Source organism: Tauraco erythrolophus, chromosome 7, assembly GCF_009769465.1.
Source record: "Tauraco erythrolophus isolate bTauEry1 chromosome 7, bTauEry1.pri, whole genome shotgun sequence".
Lineage (NCBI taxonomy): Eukaryota > Metazoa > Chordata > Aves > Musophagiformes > Musophagidae > Tauraco > Tauraco erythrolophus.
In genome coordinates, this window is record NC_141471.1 from 64,547,704 (window position 1) to 64,564,998 (window position 17,295).

Genomic DNA, 17,295 nt, shown 5'->3' on the forward strand with positions numbered 1-17,295 from the left:
ACAGCAGCCCAACCTCCTTGACCTGCCAATGCAGGCTGGATCTAGCCACCAAACTTATTCTGGGGAAGGAAGGTGTGAAAAGAGACCTGAAAACTGCTTCATGGGACACTTTGGGTCTTCTGTTGAAAATCTGTCGTCTTTGAGATTGAAGCATTTACTGCTCAAGGGCTGCTGCCTGCTTGCTGCCCAGCGCTGGTGGGCTGGCAGTCCAGAAGAGCTGTGCCACAATGAAATACTTTCTTGGTGTTTCTCAAGTTACATGACTCAAAGCTGTCAATTCTGGAAGTCTGGGATTTGGCTCCAAGTTTTGCTGGCTGCACTCCAATAAGCGGATGCAGACCGATTTTATGGAAGTGGCCAGCAACTTCCAGCAGGACAAAGAAAGGCCATCCCCACCCATGCATTGCATCTACTCCCAACCCTGGGAAGCTCCTCCACATGCAGAGGTCCAGTGCTGCATGGAGCTTTGGAGCACCTCATCTGGAGGTTCCTGTCTCCAGTCACTGCTCTCTGAATGCCAACATGTATAGAGTGACCCAAGGGATCAGACAGAAAGAGGACCCAGAAATTGTGCCTGCATGGGGCACATACATGGACACACGTAACTATCTCCTCCATTTGGAGTTCATGGTTGGCTAGACTTGGTGATCTCAGGGTGAAAATTTGTCTTGAGGAGGAATCTGAAGGTGGTTCAGGGTGACTGGTACAAAGCCCAGTAAAAGACACCTCTTATTTGCTGGGATTGGCTTGGATGAACAGCCAAGTTAGGGTTTAAGGCTGGTATCAGCGGTAGATCACAGGAGGGTAAAGGCAGGGTAGTAAGAGATCATCTTGGGACAGGTATGGAGGGGCCAAAGCATGAGCCCCCAGTTCAGCGATGAGGGGCTTTCAGGACCACTGGTGTGAAGATCTGGAGCGGGGCAGGAGTAGGCAGGGGAAGGGCTGCCAGGACGTTGGCTCACGGACCCAACCGCAACGCTGTGTCTGGCATAGTGGTCCCGCAGACTTCGGTGACTCAGAACTGGTGAGGAGGGGAACATCTTGCTGAGATGAAACATACTGCCCTGCTAGGAGCACGGGAACGTGTTGCTTCTGATGGCAAATCTGGGAAAAAGAGGTCACTGAGGGCCTTGACATGAAGTCTATCCTGACCCAGCTGTCTCCATGGCTATGGAAATGCTGTCCATAGGTTATGACAGTCAACACTACCTGGGGTAGTTTCCTCTTAAGGGCTTTTTCTCCTTCCTTCACTCAATTAAAAGTTCAACAGAAACCAGAAACTCGCTTCAGAGGGTGAAGGCTTCGAGTGTTCAAGACTTCCGTCGGAAGCCAGCCTGGATGGGCTACTGTCAGACACGATCCCTCCACCCTTCCAGACCCGTGCTGATAAATGAGCCCGTCAGGTGGAGGCTGCATCCCCAGGAGCAGACGTTGGGCTGACGGTGTTAGACCTTTCCATAAGAGTGATTTCTTTCTCCTCTGGAAGATTAAGACTAAGCCATAAAGGCAACTTTTCTGTCCCATTCCACTGAAACACAATTGTAGAAAAAGGGCACTGCGTACCTTGAAAGAGGGGATTTTTGTTGGTCGGTTATTACGACAGTGGATGCGGGATTTTCCTTATTTGTTGGCTTCCACCGCCCTCTCCTGGCTCCTGTAAAAATACCAGCTGTCACGAGCCACTTCCTGCAATTCCCTTAGAACTAAAATCGTAAGGCGACCCCCCCCATGTTTATTAATGTTGATTCTGACCTGCTGAAACGCATCGGTCATTCCAAGAGAACCCGAGACCGTTTTTTTTGGAAAGCGCTGATGCTGAATTCGAAGGGAAAGGGTGGATGCAGGGTTGGGTTGAGAGGGCAGGTGGCGTGTGAAACCTCGTGGGCACGGAGAGCTGCACAGTTGTTCTCTCTCTCTGCCTCCTTAGCGCCAGTTTACAGCTCTTTCAATCCCAACGCCGGGCTAAGAAACTCCAGTTGTACGGATGAAGTTCCACGCTAATCCCCACTGACAGTGCGACCGTGCTCTCCATCGACAGGATGGACAACAAGCCTTCGAGTTGTTCACGCGCTGGAAGACAGGCAAAGCACAGGACCAACAAGCAGGCTCTGGCAGGGGACCTCATGGGGCAATATCAGAGGGCAGAGCAGGAGGTGGGACCCATTCAAACCAGTATCGAGCCAGCAAACCAAGTCAGAGCTTTGAGCAGGACAGAAGCCCCTGTAGATGTATCTCAGAACTGCACATATTTGCCTAAGATTGCAGTAATCAGGAGGATGAGAAGAAAACTGAGTGACAGGTATGGAATTACGCTGAAGCTAACCAGCTAACTTCTAGAGTGACCACTCCTGACTAGAGCAAAAGATCACACTGTATTTTCATGAACAAAATTAAAACACAAAGTGAAGCAATCCCTAAGGTGAAGTGCCACTCAAACAAAAGTCAGATGATCAAGTCTGGGGTTAGAAGTGAAGTCCTTTCCTCATGCTTTCTGTAAATGCCATCAAGCCCCCATACACTCAAGATTTTAAGTTAGCAGGTTTACCACTTTGATGAAAGTTCTGCTTCCTTACAAGAGTACAGCTTCTTTCCTCCCAGGTCACTCAGGGGAGGTCCTAGGACCTTCCTCTTTACACATTGGCTCTAGCCCCATCTCACTAGTCTTGTCATCTTTCCTCACTTCCATCCACCCTCAGTGATGGCAAAACCTTCTCCCTTGTCCATCTGCTAATCGATGGGTAAAGGGGCTCTTTCCCTCTCTCTGAATAACCTGTATTGTCTTCTCCAGCATCCTGCTCAGGCCCAGCACACGCTACCAATGACAATTACCTATTTGTTGCTCCTACACTCTTTTTATTCCCTTCTGACTGATCATTTTGGTTGACCAGCTTGAGATCTCTCAAGAGACTAAAGCCTTGCACAGTGAGTACTTCGCATCTTTTGGAAACCAGGCTCCTACTCACAAAGCAAACCTCTTAAAACCAGCAGCATTTAAAATCACCGGTCACTTCTGGTAGAGACCCCCTCCAACTGGGAACAGAAGTTGTTGTATGGGCAAAACCATGGAAATTTTTAGTCTTCCCCCTTCACCCATCTCATGTCTCAAGTTCTTAGCTCCTCCCTCGAGTTTTGATACTCTCATTAAAATTTGCATAACATGAAGCTAATTAGCTCTGCTGTATTCCAGACCCACAAGCAGGTTCCGTTTCTTCTATCTCTTAAGAAGAGATTCCATGAAAGTTCCCATGTTTTTTACGCCTCGGAAAAGTATCAAACCAGAAAAGGAGGGATGCAAAGTAGGAGAGCTGGAAGATGCCTGGGACTCAAACAGGACTGGCAGGTAACAAGAAAAACTATAGAGAGGCCTTTGTTTTTCACGTTTTCCTTGAGTTGCTGGAGGGCTCTTTATCTGGTGTCTTCACTCCAAGAGTTCTCCCTCAGCCAAACTGGCAGTGCTGGGCTGAATTCAGGTTGCCCGAAAGCAGCTCAGCCACGAGCAGCTGCCCAGTCACCCTCTTCACATGATCACCAGATGAGCCCGTCCCTCATGGAATTTGTGTCCCATCTTTAAAAATAAATACAACACAAATAAATTAAGCCTTGACTATAGTCACCAACCCTGACCCACACGCAGATGTGACTACGCTTGAGTCAACAGCTACAAGACCAGCAGGCTGCACTTTTTCAAAGAGGCCCTGGACGCTCTGGGTACTCAGGGAATGAGAACGCAAGCAGGAATGGTAGGAAGGCACCGAGGAATGGCTAGAGCAGTGAAACGACCTACAAGATGGCTTGCAGGAAGACCAGCTCATGAGGGACACCTCATGATGCCCCCAAGGTGGCTCCAAGTGGCTTGCTGTGAGTGCAGGATCCGGCTTCGACCCGTGCCACAGCAGCACGTTGCGCTTAGCGGACGTAGATCCACGCTGAGCGTTGGGGAGCATGAGACCAGACAGACAAGCCCTACAGACTTGGCTTGGGGCTCCTTCAAGATTTGCTTCTTCAAGGCAAGCAGCCTTCCGATTTTTCCCGACAGACTGGGAGTCACTGGCTCCCTCTGCTACCCATTGCAGGCAGCAACGGAGCCACGTGGAGGGTAAATCAAGAAGAGCAGGAATTCAGCACCTGCAAACACTAAAGCCTTTCCTGCCACACTGGTGAACCAGAGGTGGAAGCCGAGAAGAGCTGCACTGACCCCATGGCATGGCACAGCCTGGGCTTCCCACCACACCCAGCAACGCAGTATGGGGTGGGGGCGGCGAGGGAAGAGGGGATGTTTTTGGTGGGTCTTTGTTTTTCTCCCCCAGCCTTCTGCCTCTGAAGGTGCTTCCTGGCGCTGAGCAGAACACGCAGAATTCTCCAGTTTCAGGCATCTCCACTCTCCCAGTCCCCGAGGTCAGTGCCTCTCGGGCAGCCTTTGCTTCAAGAAGCCTTTCCCTGGATCTCCAGCAGCGAACTCCATCACTCGCCGCGCCGGTCCGTCCCAAGTGGCAGAGTGAGTTACCTGCACGTCAAGAAGAGAGACAGTGGCGCCGCGCAGCCCTACATCAGCGCCCGAGGCTGGCGTGCGTTACGGCTGAGCTATAGCCTCATTCCCCCACCTCACCTGCCAGTCCCAAGTAATTGCTTTTGGACAGATGGTAAGGAAAAAATCTCCAAATTGTAACACAAAAAGGGTCAGACTCGGCAGCAGAGCTGGGCAGAAAACGCACGGCACTGTGACTGTCTGAGATTGTGTCTTTCAGGCTTGTGTTCCTGAGATGGGCTGTTAAAAACGTGATTTCTCTCACTAGTTCCAGGCATTCAGGTGTGGGTCATCTTAAAAGGCTTATTTTCTGATTTTTTTTTTTGCATTGTTTTTGTTTTTAAAATAAGATTTCCACATGGGTTTTTGCTCTGAAGTCTGCACGTGCTAAGGGCATCGCAAACCCAAGCTACTGTGAGCAGCAGATTTCTTCCTCCCCTCCTTTATTTCTAGCATCATACCATATACCTAAGCTTAAAACACTTCAAGATACTTATTTCTTAAATTTTAGCATCCTTCACTATAACATCAAGTTCCTAACAAACGCACAGATGTTCTCACAGGTCGCTTTTAACTCTCAACCCTCCATCTAGTCTCATACCAAAAATAATGTAAAAGGACCTAGCAGAATTACAACCAGCCACGCACAGGAAGGAAAATGAAGTGAACGCCTCCAGCTAGGATATTTCTGAAAATTTTTTTTTTTTTAATTACTTAAAATATTTTACTATTTTCTCACAGTGAAGAAGTTTACGCCAAAAATTGAAAGGCACCTCTAGGCAAGGCAAAACCACTACGGCCACAGGGTAGAAGCCTCAAAGCCAATAAATCTTGTTTTCCTTCAGCTCTTTCCTAGAATTTGATAGAACTGTACGTGTTTGCCTGTGGGTTTGGTTTTAAATTGCAGGGTGCCTACAGTTGCTTTCGTTGCATTTGGATAGGGCCAAATACGTACTAGACCATGGCTGTGTCATCTATCTTGCTCATGACACTCAGATGGAAAAGTTACCTCCTACAGGTAGGATAAAATCCCTTCAGCTGGGATCAGGACAAGCAACAGACTCATATTGAAAGGACTGTCATGAAGAGTCAGTATCCAGATAAAAGGAGAAGGTACTTTGGGAACCAGAAGCTGTGGGAAGAAGGGCATGTTCAGTTGTGTTCCAATGGATAAGTTTGGAATTCAATGGCAAAAGAAGGCAGTAACCAGCGTGTACACAGGGGAGACAGCTCATCTTCCTCTACTGAGCACATGCAACAGAGGTTTTCCCCAAAGGAGGCATCTTGACTGAGAATTCCCAGATCTGCCCTTCAAATAGGCCATGGATGACTACCATAAATCCAAACCACAGGCACGTACACTTCCTCTGCTCATAGAATCATAGAATGGTTAGGGCTGGAAGGGACCTTCAAAGGTCATCTAGTCCAACCCCCCTGCAAGGAACAGGGATATCTCCAACTAGATCAGGTTGCTCAGGGCCTCGTCCAACCTGGCCTTGAACGTCTCCAGGGATGGAGCATCCACCACCTCTCTGGGCAACCTGTTCCAGTGTTCTACAACTCTCATGGTAAAACATTTTTTCCTAATATCCAATCTGAATCTACCTCCCTCTATTTTAAAACCATTACCCCTTGTCCTATCACAACTGGCCCTCCTGAACAGCCTCTCCCCATCTTTCTTGTAGGCCCCCTTGAGGTACTGGAAGACTGCTATAAGGTCACCCCGGAGCCTCCTCTTCTCCAGGCTGAACAGCCCCAACTCTTTCAGCCTGTCCTCATAGGAAAGGTGCTCCAGCCCTCTTATCATCTTCATGGCCCTCCTCTGGACCCTCTCCAACTGGTCCATGTCCTTCTTATGTTGGGGGCTCCAGAACTGGACGCAGTACTCCAGGTGAGGTCTCACGAGGGCAGAGTAGAGGGGGAGAATCACCTCTCTCGACCTGCTGGCCACGCTCCTCTTGATGCAGCCCAGGATGCGGTTGGCCTCCTGGGCCGCAAGAGCACATTGCCGGCTCATATTGAGCTTCTCGTCCACCAGTACTCCCAAGTCCTTCTCCTCAGGGCTGCTCTCGATCCATTCTCCGCCCAGTCTGTATTTGTGCCTGGGATTGCCACGACCCAGATGTAGGACCTTGCATTTGGCCTGGTTGAACTTCATGAGGTTGACACGGGCCCACCTCTCCAGCCTGTCGAGGTCCCTCTGGATGGCATCCCTCCCTTCCAGCGTGTCGACGGCACCACACAGCTTGGTGTCATCGGCAAACTTGCTGAGGGTGCACTCCATGCCACTGTCCACGTCACCGACAAAGATGTTGAAGAGGGCCGGGCCCAACACGGACCCCTGAGGGACGCCACTCGTGACCGGTCTCCACTTGGACATCGAGCTGTTGACCACTACTCTCTGAGTGCGGCCATTGAGCCAATTCCTTATCCACCAAGTGGTCCATCCATCAAACCCATGCCTCTCTAGTTTAGAGAGAAGAATGTCGTGCGGGACAGTGTCAAAAGCTTTGCACAAGTCCAGGTAGATGACATCCGTTGGTCAACCCTTGTCCACCGATGCTGTCACCCCATCGTAAAAGGCCACCAAGTTGGTCAGGCACAATCTGCCTTTGGTGAAGCCATGTTGGCTGTCACCCACCACCCCCTTGCTCTCCATGTGCCTTAGTATGGTTCCCAGGAGAATCTGCTCCATGACCTTGCCAGGCACAGAGGTGAGGCTGACCGGCATGTAGTTGCCCGGGTCCTCCTTGTTCCCCTTTTTAAATATGGGGGTTATGTTCCCTCTCTTCCAGTCATGGGGGACCTCGCCAGACCGCCACGACTTCTCAAATACAATGGCCAGTGGCTTGGCAACTTCATCCGCCAGTTCCTTCAGGACCCGCGGATGGATCTCATCAGGTCCCATGGACTTGTGCACCTTCCAAGTTCCTCAGATGTTCCCGCACCTGCTCTTCAAGTTCGGGAACATCTGAGGAACTTGAAGGTGCACAACATCTCCCAGCCTTCCAGCCCAAATGGCCAGGAACTCCTTTTCAACAGACTTTTGAAGCAGTTACCTGTAATTTGCTGCCGCACGACGTGGGTTTACTTTGTAAATCAAATCCGTGCTTAGAACCCAGAGCAAAACACAGCGGGCTCGTGGAAAACACTAGATGTGTACCTTACAGAGAAACAACATTGAGAGTTGTAGAACACTGGAACAGGTTGCCCAGAGAGGTGGTGGATGCTCCATCCCTGGAGACGTTCAAGGCCAGGTTGGACGAGGCCCTGAGCAACCTGATCTAGTTGGAGATATCCCTGTTCCTTGCAGGGGGGTTGGACTAGATGACCTTTGAAGGTCCCTTCCAGCCCTAACCATTCTATGATTCTATGATTCTACGATTCTATGAAACAACAGAAAGCAGTTCTACAAATAAGAATAACAATAACCTATTTTTTGTACAGCTTGCTTAAAGCTACATGAACATTATAGCCAAAGCCCTTTTTATTCTTGCTACTTTTGTCAAGAGAAGAGGAAATAAAACATGGTTTACTGCTAGAGGAATAAAGGCAGGGCCATAAATACTTACCATGCATGATGGTTATAGAAAATAGGATCTCCTCTTCTTAGGGCAGGTAATGATCTTATAGCTCAGTAATGCAAAAAGGTCAAGTAATCCTCAAACCTGCTCTTTTTTTTGAGCAATTTAGAGGTTTACTGCTGTTAATTACGATCTGAAGCTGAAGGCGTGCTGGAGGACAGGAGGAGACTACAGCAAGGAGAAATCTTGGCTGCTGTTTCGCTAAAAGCTGGTCAGGAATGGGGGAATAAAGTGGAATTTGTCAACTCAACTATGGAGCGCGCTCTCGTTATTCCGTTCAAGGCATCCGGTTTCCACCACCTCCGCTGTAGAACATTTTGATCCCAACTATGGTTTTGGTCGATGAAGCAGCGAAAACAGGTCCTTCGGTGCAGTTCCCTGTCTCAGAAGGATTTTGTTGGCAATTGGCTGAGCAAACTCCCATTCACAGTAAGAGCTGTGAACCCTGCTGAGGGCATCTGTTGGGTAGTTCATACTCGTTGGGAAGTATCTGGCTTGAAGTGTGTTTTGTTTACAAAAGGAATTCCTACGCTTTTTAACACGGCGTTAAAGACGCTGCGCCTCCTGTTTGCTGACATATAATGTGCGATCCGTGTTGTCTTTGTTCACTCCTACTGATTTTCCTCCCTACGGGGGGCTAACATATCAAAGGGCTTTTTTGATTGCCTTCAGGTTTCAACTGAGTTATAATAACAACAGCCTAGATACATAAAGGTTATTAAATGAAGTGTTTTAAGAGGCTGCTGGCCCATTTTTTTCCTTTCTAGCCAGCAAAAATAAGGAGAGAAGCTAAAATTCTAATGGATGTCAGAGTAAGCAGGACCTGCACGAATAGCTTCTGCATCAGCAGTGAAAGCAGAACAGCCACCTCTCCTCCTGTGACTATCACTTTTTATGGAGCGCTGTCTGCCCAGACTCTACTGTCCCTTTGCTCATACTCCACACTAAATTCCTTTGCCCTGCACGGGAACCACGTTAATACTTTGGGACAAGTGAAGGGATGCAGGCATGAAACAGATGGAAGCCTCTTTCAAGTTATCTCACCAATATAAAAGCCAGCTCTGCAAAAGTAGAAGAGGAGGTCAAGTCAGGGTATCTCTGCCAACAGTGCATCTCCAAAGCCTCTATGGAAGTCTATACTGCCCTTTAAACAGTGAGCCCTTCCCCAGGCCTGACTCACCATCATTCATGGGGTAAATACGCAAACAAAGGCAGTTCAGGCACCAACAGCCCCAACCTCCAGCAATGAAAGAACCCTCCGGCGTACCCTGTATGAGCAAGGCTCATCCTCACACGAGTTTAGGGATGGAGGAACATCCCAGGAACGCACTGCCTAGCTCACCAGCAGAAGATCTGAGGCTGGTTCTTCCTCCAAGTAATCTGAAATCATCTCCTCTTTGTCTACAGAAGTTGACCTCCATGACTAACAGCTGTTTAACTACATGCATGAATATGAAAATTCTTGCTTAAATATCTGCAGAACTGGTGTCCAGTCTGAAAAGGTTCCCAACTGCAGAGTTCCCTCTTGCAGACGTGTTTTAAAAGGAGACCAAAGAACGTTTGGGCTCACGCTCTCCTGTGGACACAAGGTAGGAGGACATTCATAACACAGGATGCTGATCATCAAGATAAAACACGCTTTCTATATACGTACAAAAGCCACGGCAGGTCTTTGGACAACCACTCAGAAATTCTAGGAAGAAAACAGGAGATATCACAGAGTTGAATTCTGATGGTATGTGTCAGCAAGCTCCATTTGAACATCAAAACACTGTTGTAAACACTTGCGTTCACGGAGAGTGCTACGTTAAGTACGCAAGGATTTAATTTCGGCTTCTATTTGCAAACTAATACCTTGTGTAGTAAGATGTTTTCCAGCAGTTACACAAACACATAAGTTTAGAATAGCAGCAGAAGAAACCAGTGTGATAATTACCAGCACTCCTTTCCCCTGTGCTCCTCTACCAAACTACATCAGAAATCTAGCAGATGTTTAGCTCATGTGCTTATTAAAGGTGGTCCAAAGAGGTCAGTATGGTTACATATGTTATGATGGCAAAGATGTATTTCCTGTTCACGTCTTGTTCTTCCATCCTATCCCAATTCTGAAATCGTTTTCCAAGTATGTTTTTAAAAAGACACGATTACCATTTCAGAAATACATCTCTGACATGGCAGTTCACGAAAGCATACACTTATTTAATACCAAATAAAACTAAGCTCCTTCTGGGCGTAACTTGCAGATCCGAAGTCTAAATCCGTGTTTGCGTAAGCTGATCTGGTGCTCCAGACTTATTCCTGACATATACTGATGTGAAATGGCAGCGGAATGAGAATCACAGAATGACAGAATTTTGGGGATTGGAAGGGACCTCAAAGGATCATCTAGTCCAATCCCCCTGCCGGAGCAGGACCACCTAGATCAGATCACACAAGAACGCGTCCAGGTGGGTTTGGAACATCTCCAGAGAAGGAGACTCCACAACCTCTCTGGGCAGCCTGTTCCAGTGTTCTGTTCCCCTTACTGGGAAGAAGTTCTTTATTCATCTGCACACCAGGCACGTTACCATTCTAGTCTGTTTTAAGAGCCAGAGATAGCGATGGTACTGAGCTTACTACTGAGGTCCAACAACACGTTAAAGCCTTCTGTTGAAAGATGCCACACTACCACACTTAGACTGGATGCTGTTGCCCGTAAAGCGCTGAGATTCGCTGGCACTGCCCCTTGGCAGGGCTGGGGCCGAGTGACACGCTGCACAGAAGCAGACTTCCCTGGTATATGGAGTTCTGCAGTGGCTAAACCTCAAGAGCAAGGTGAGGGACCTGAATCAGACTTCCATGGTCTTCAGAATAAAGTGCTAGCTAAAAGATAACTACACCTCTGCTGCACATTGGAAACACTCTAGGGAACTGACTCCACTTTGGACAGGCTTACACCTCTGTGTAGGATCTATACTTTTGTTAGCACTCTAACCTCACGGTCTTAATGCTGAGGATTAACACACGTGGACTATAAATTCTGTACACATGGATACGATTTTATCTCCTACAGCTGCGTTACGGGATCACTTCCATACTGCTAGTTTAACTTCAGATTTTCTTCTCATTTTCTGCCTAATGTCCATCAAGGAGGTGATGTACAGACGAAGGACGATCAACTCTAAGCTTCTGCTTATCTACTGAATCTTAAGCACACAGCTGTGAGCTCACAACGTGTGAGACAAAAAGGTCTGAAGAAAACAGCATCAATGTTTCAGAACAACTGCACACTGGTGACTTTTCTTATTTGAGTCAAAGTAATTACCACTTGTTAGGGAAAACCAGAAAATTAAAGCAAACCAGCAACAAAAAAAATATCACAGGACTCGACTAAAAATGCAAACCAAGAGCATCCTGCCAAAACCATCGGAAATGAGGAGAGGTTTCTGCTGGTATGCAAAAACACTGACATCTCGTGGAGGTTCTACAGAGGGACAGTGCAAACTCGTCTGCAGTGTTGTGTCATCAAAAGCAACGCTACTTCAGTAGTTCACTTAATACATATACCATTAGTAATATTTGGTAGAAATTAGGCTTTATTGCTTTTATAATGTGGAATGAAAATAAAAATAAGAGAAAAAAAAAAAGCAGATGAATAACTAGTAAGAAAAACTTCTGAGAAAAAAAATTAACGGAGTGGAGCGGAGTCCAAATAGCTCTGCAGCAGATTCCTCTGCTCTCCCAGGAAGCAGTTATACTTAGCACTTAAATCTTTCTCATCCAACAGAATAATGGCATAAAGGCAAAGTTTTAAGGGACTAAACAAGGAATTATGTTGTAAAGGCATCCAGTCAAACATAAAAATGACATCCATGTTAAGGGTTTTTTAAAAACACACACGTAAAGATTTAATAAATAAAGCATGGATAATTATGCCGTTCCTTTCCCCTGACTGATGGACCATGCCAAATTCGCTGAACGTACTTCTTGAGAAAGCAAAGTCATATCACGACGGAAAACTAAAATAATTTATCCCGCTTTTCAGCGCGGGATGCAAGATTTGGATTATAACAGGGTACACGAGTTCCTGAAACGGATCTTCAACTGCTGTGAAGTGTCGTAACTCAAGCGAGGTACTCAACTCTGACAGTTTACAACAACCAAAAACATTCTGATTATTTTTTTTTTTAAAAAACAAGTTTGCACCCAAAATAAGTTATAAAAACATAACATGTACAACTTGGAAGATGAGAGATTTTCCTACCATAATGTTCTCGTGTTGGTCTTTTTTTTACCTGAGTAACCTAAGTAAACAGATTACAAGGCAATTTAAACATATTCAGCTAATACAAGGTTTACTGGACTTCTCATATATAGAAATGTACTTGGACACTATTTGCAGTTTTACAAATACAAAATGAGTAAGAATTTTAAAACATATTTACTGAGCAGCCATGTCTTTGCTATCTGTACAGATCAAGAGGTGCAGTGGAATTATGTACAGAATTCATCATTTGAGTTTTTTAAGCAGCTTTTGTGCAACTTGGCTGTAATGTGCATTTAAAGAACTGCTGTCAACACCACAGACCTGTCATATTCACTGGTGCCAGAAATGGAGAGTACAGAATAGGACAACAGCTCCTAAAAGAATACTGTGCTATGCAGACATCTGTACATAATTCAAGTAGTGCATATTACTCAATGCCTGATGAGGAATAATAGTTAGCTGCTACTACAGACACGGGCATTTACAATTATTAGGTTTGTTATAGTAAGTATGGACAAATGAACTTTTCCATATATAAACATTAAAGGAAAGGGCTTGAATTAGGCAGTGATGTAATAATTAAAGAAGGGAAGTTATGTAATAAATAATGAAACTTTCAATTCAACTTGCAGCAGATTGGTACAGTAGGAATAAATCCTTTACAGTAGCAATGAAACCATTCAGAAGCATTGTCAAATCAAGGTAATTGCTTTATTTTATAATCATAGCAACTGAAAGTAGAAAAAAAAAAATCAATATGAAGGAAATCTGGTTTATCTCTGATAGTCTTGTTAGTGTACTTCTGTGTTATTGTACCAGTCAGATGTTTTCTCCTCTTTTTGTGCTCTATTCACTCTTACCACTTTTGATTTTTAATTTTTTTTTTTTTTTTTTTTTTAGATTTCTTTAGTCCAACATAAATCCACAGACACTAAAGCACAGTGAATGTGCAGTTTGCAGACCGGTGTGAGTGAAAACCCATAGGAATAGAATTACTTTTACGAGGTAAGCTTGGAGTAACTTGGAGGAGAAAATTTGCGCTTCAAGTACTTGAGAATGTAAAGTGGAAGACAGCTTACAACAGTGATTGCTGACACTTTCCACAGGAAGGTCACAGTTGTGATAAAGGCAACATCTGCAGAAACAAAAAGGGAAAGTAAGAATGGGAGCTGGTAACATGGAAACTGGAACTTCCACAGTGTAAAGTCAATCAAACTCTCTTAATTGCTAGTGCTATTGTCCAAGACCATGCAAAATCTAAGAAAAAAAAAAAGGCAACAAAACTAACAAAACAACAGAAAGAGACAGTTAATCTCAACATTTTGTTTTTGCCAATTATTTTCTGTAGACAGGAACTCCAAAGTTCCTTTATGGTCTTTACACTGTTTTGCAGTACAAAATAATTTTAGGGGAAACAGAATCTCAGTTTAAAAGCAACACTTTCTCATAATAAAAAGTTAAAGCAGCTTATTTTTCTCCCAGTAAGGATTTTGACCCACTATAACAGAAGTTCTCAACCAGAAATGGTGCTATCATTTTGGTTCCTTTATTCCATATTCAGATTATTTTTCTCTGAAACAGCCACAACGACTAGACTGAATGACTTAAAAACCTTAGAGATTAAATTAGAGCCCAAAGATTTAAAGGGAGAACAATGTGGTGATACTGCCACAAGCTGCAGTGAAAAGCTACTCTTTGTGACAAGCATTATCAAGAATGGTGACACCCTACACTTGCTAATCAAATTTTTTGACCATGTTTGCAACTTAATTATCATGGAAAGACCCCAGAACTCAGGTAACCTGAAGAATTTTTTTTTCCTTCCCCCCCCCCCCCCCCCCCCATTATTTACAAATGTGCATATTACATCATTTACTCCTCTTCAATGAATTCTTAAAGACTTAAACAAACTCAATAAAAGTTAACTTCACCTACCTAAGAAAGCTCCAAAAGACACTCTGCCTATACCTGTTTCACAAAGAGGGAGAAGGAAAATGAAAGGATAGATTTGCAGAAAATATGGAAGTTGCATGAGAAAAAACCCAAACAGGTTAGACACACAAAAAGGAAACGAAAAAGATGTTAGTAGCATTAACTGGAATATTACTACCTTTCACATGACAATCAGGATATTTTCAACAGCAATTAAACCAAACCATTTTGAAAATATTGAGATTTTACAATCAGTCATCTTTTAAGGCTGTAAGTTGGTAGGCAGTTTTCTTACATTTGACTTCAAGGTGTAATTTACTGTCTAAACAACTTGATCAGAACTGGTTTAATGTGCATAAAGTTCACTTCAGCAAACGCAGTGAAGAAATGCTTTACTGCTCCAACTTTCCTCATTAAAAATACTTTGCATATTAGATTTCAATGTATGAAATCGTTACGCAGTTTTAGCCTCAGCCTGCTTAGGCACACTAAAAGCCTACATGACACAGCACAGAGACACACCTAATAAGGCCAGCGGGTGCAATTAATTACCTAAAAACTGATTTTACTGCCATGAGTCAGCTGCAGAGCAGTATCAAATATTTTTGTCTTTTTCATTTGAGTGCCTTGTCATACTTACGATACAATTTCTTAGGGAGGAGATGATGCTTGTAAGCAACATCATTGAAAGAAATGGTTTATTTGCCACTGAAGTCAAGCACTATGGAACTGGATTGTTTTCCCTGATGCATGGAAGTTATTCTATACCTTGAACAGTAAACCATAACTTAGGTTTAGACTACATTACACGCACACAAAACAAAAAAGCTCCCTTCCCCCAGTTATAATGTGACAGATTAACTAAGAGTAAAGCATTAAGCAGAAGTGAGACTAACTGAAATGCGTTTTCTCAGATTAGCTGATTAATAACACACAGTAAAAAGCATCTTTACGAAAGCTCATGAAATTGCAGCCTTTTCGGCGCCCTTAACGATGAAAACCACAGAAGTTAAGTCCCCAGGCTGCAAGAAGCCATGCAACCATTCACTCACTCAGCTGCTTAGACTTGTCCAGCAAACACCCAGGGACAGTAAAGCACTCCCCTTTACAGAAAGGTTTGTGAGAAACAAAGTCCCTGAAGCTTTTACCCTTCTGTGAGCACCATCTAAAGGTGTTCCTCACTGAGCAACACCTACAAAGGATGGAAGGACTGTCTGTCACCAACACTCAGACTTACAAAGGTGAAGCTTTATGAAGTTGCTGAAAGTTTGGACTAAAGAGCCAGGACCTGTATCTGTTCTTTCTTGTTCCTTTCATTTGTAATCTGGCCGTGGAGATTCAGGAATCAACCCAATAATCTCTATTAAAGAGCCTGTGCATCAGTGTCAGAGAAAAGAAAAAGGGCCTCTGGCAAACCTGAAATAAGGTACAGTACAAGTACCAAGCCCAGCAGGGTCGTTTCTTCATCAAAATTTGACTCCTGAGAAATCTGGGAAGTAACAGAACACCTGGGACAGGCAGTGAAGCATTTACTGATTAAAAAAAATAATTATATAATGTAAACATGCTATCCTAGTGTTGAACACCTGGGATATGAGAGAGTGAAAGCAGAACTATGAGACTCCTAGAAACTACTGTGTAACATTTAATTCTGCTTTGGGAAGTGACAACTGAAGAAAGGCAACTCCTTACTCATCAGCTCCTGGAAAACAGGGACAGAAGGAGCTGGATTCTACTCCTTGCGAGGTATAGTCGAAATTGTTCTATATACTTCTGCAAAAGTCACATGTGTAAAATCACACTGAGACAGTTGTTTTTACCGAAGGATAATTTGATATAAAAAGAAATATCTCTTATTTCGATGCTCAGATCCTCGACAGCTGAGATTTGCAGTTAAAATGTGTTCTTTCGTCTTGTGAACTATGAACAATCGGAACCCGACGATACAGTATGGCATACTGCAATTTAAAGCAAAGCAAGCTTAATAAAATTATGAAGCAATGATTCTTACATAAAGTACCTATCCTAACAGCCTTCTGCCTCACTCTGTAGCAATACTTCAGCTCTTTTAAGCTTGTGGTTAGATCTAATGAGGTCCACTTGGCCTACAAAATAATTCACCAACTCAGTGAAAGATCCTGATTTTTTAAAATCGTATCCGTTTCAGTAGTGCAAATCTCAAAGCCAATTTCAGGTGTGCAGTTTGGACTGTCAAGATCAGAACAAGGATGGGAAAAGCACGCGTGATTTGAGTGAAGTTTATCATCTAGATACAGCATCCTAACAGGAATAAAGATTATCAAACCCTAGGAGAAAAGGATAAGAGGATATTTTAACCCAACGTGAATTAAGCCTAATTTCAATTCAGTCACATTTCTTACGGAGAAAGCTGGATTTCACAAAGCATAACATCACCGATTCTTAACTAAAAAAAAAAGATAAAATAAATATTAAGAATATAAAGCGCGTCTCTTTGCGAAAATCCTTTTACTATTACTCACCAAAGTATTCATTTAGAAATGCAAGAGAGGCCACATAGCAGCCAAGACTGAGGAATTCAGCCACCACCATTAACCAGTGCCACGTCCGTATGGTCAGTGCAACCATCAAGAGCTCAGTCAAGATGAGGGCAGTGAAGGAAATGGCAACGACGTGTACGAATTCAGATTCAAAAAGCAGCAGGGCTCCATACATCAGAATTCCACCTGGGAAAGCCACACAAAGTTAACAACACGCTGAGAAATGACAGTTGTACCAGTTTTTACAACTGCACTCTGAACATCCAATCACTTATTAGGAAAACTTGCCTAGTAATTTTTTTTTTTATAAGGTAACGACATTGATCTCTCTAAAAGAAGTGATGTTTTACTGAACTTTGTGCATGTGAAATAAAACAACCAAAGGAAAGCTGTAAAGAAATAAAGCTATTAGAAAATGAAACACCTTTTAGTGCCATACATCTGATGGACTGTTAATTAACCTCATTTTGTCTAGTGCTACAAATAAAT

At 44.2% G+C, this 17,295-nt stretch overlaps 1 protein-coding gene across 1 annotated transcript in view; it reads right to left on the reverse strand.

Annotated features, from left to right (window-relative positions):
* Positions 1–11,771: 11,771 nt before the first annotated feature.
* Positions 11,772–17,295, reverse strand: part of ATP9B (ATPase phospholipid transporting 9B) — a 171,760-nt gene continuing 166,236 nt past the window's right edge. Inside the window, exons 28-30 of the mRNA XM_086615096.1 lie at positions 16,789–16,992; positions 14,291–14,323; positions 11,772–13,490 (exon numbers count right to left, since the gene is read on the reverse strand). Of these exons, the coding sequence (XP_086471222.1) occupies positions 13,354–13,490; positions 14,291–14,323; positions 16,789–16,992 (374 nt within the window). The 3' untranslated portion in view covers positions 11,772–13,353. The remainder of the gene's footprint in view (positions 13,491–14,290; positions 14,324–16,788; positions 16,993–17,295) is intronic.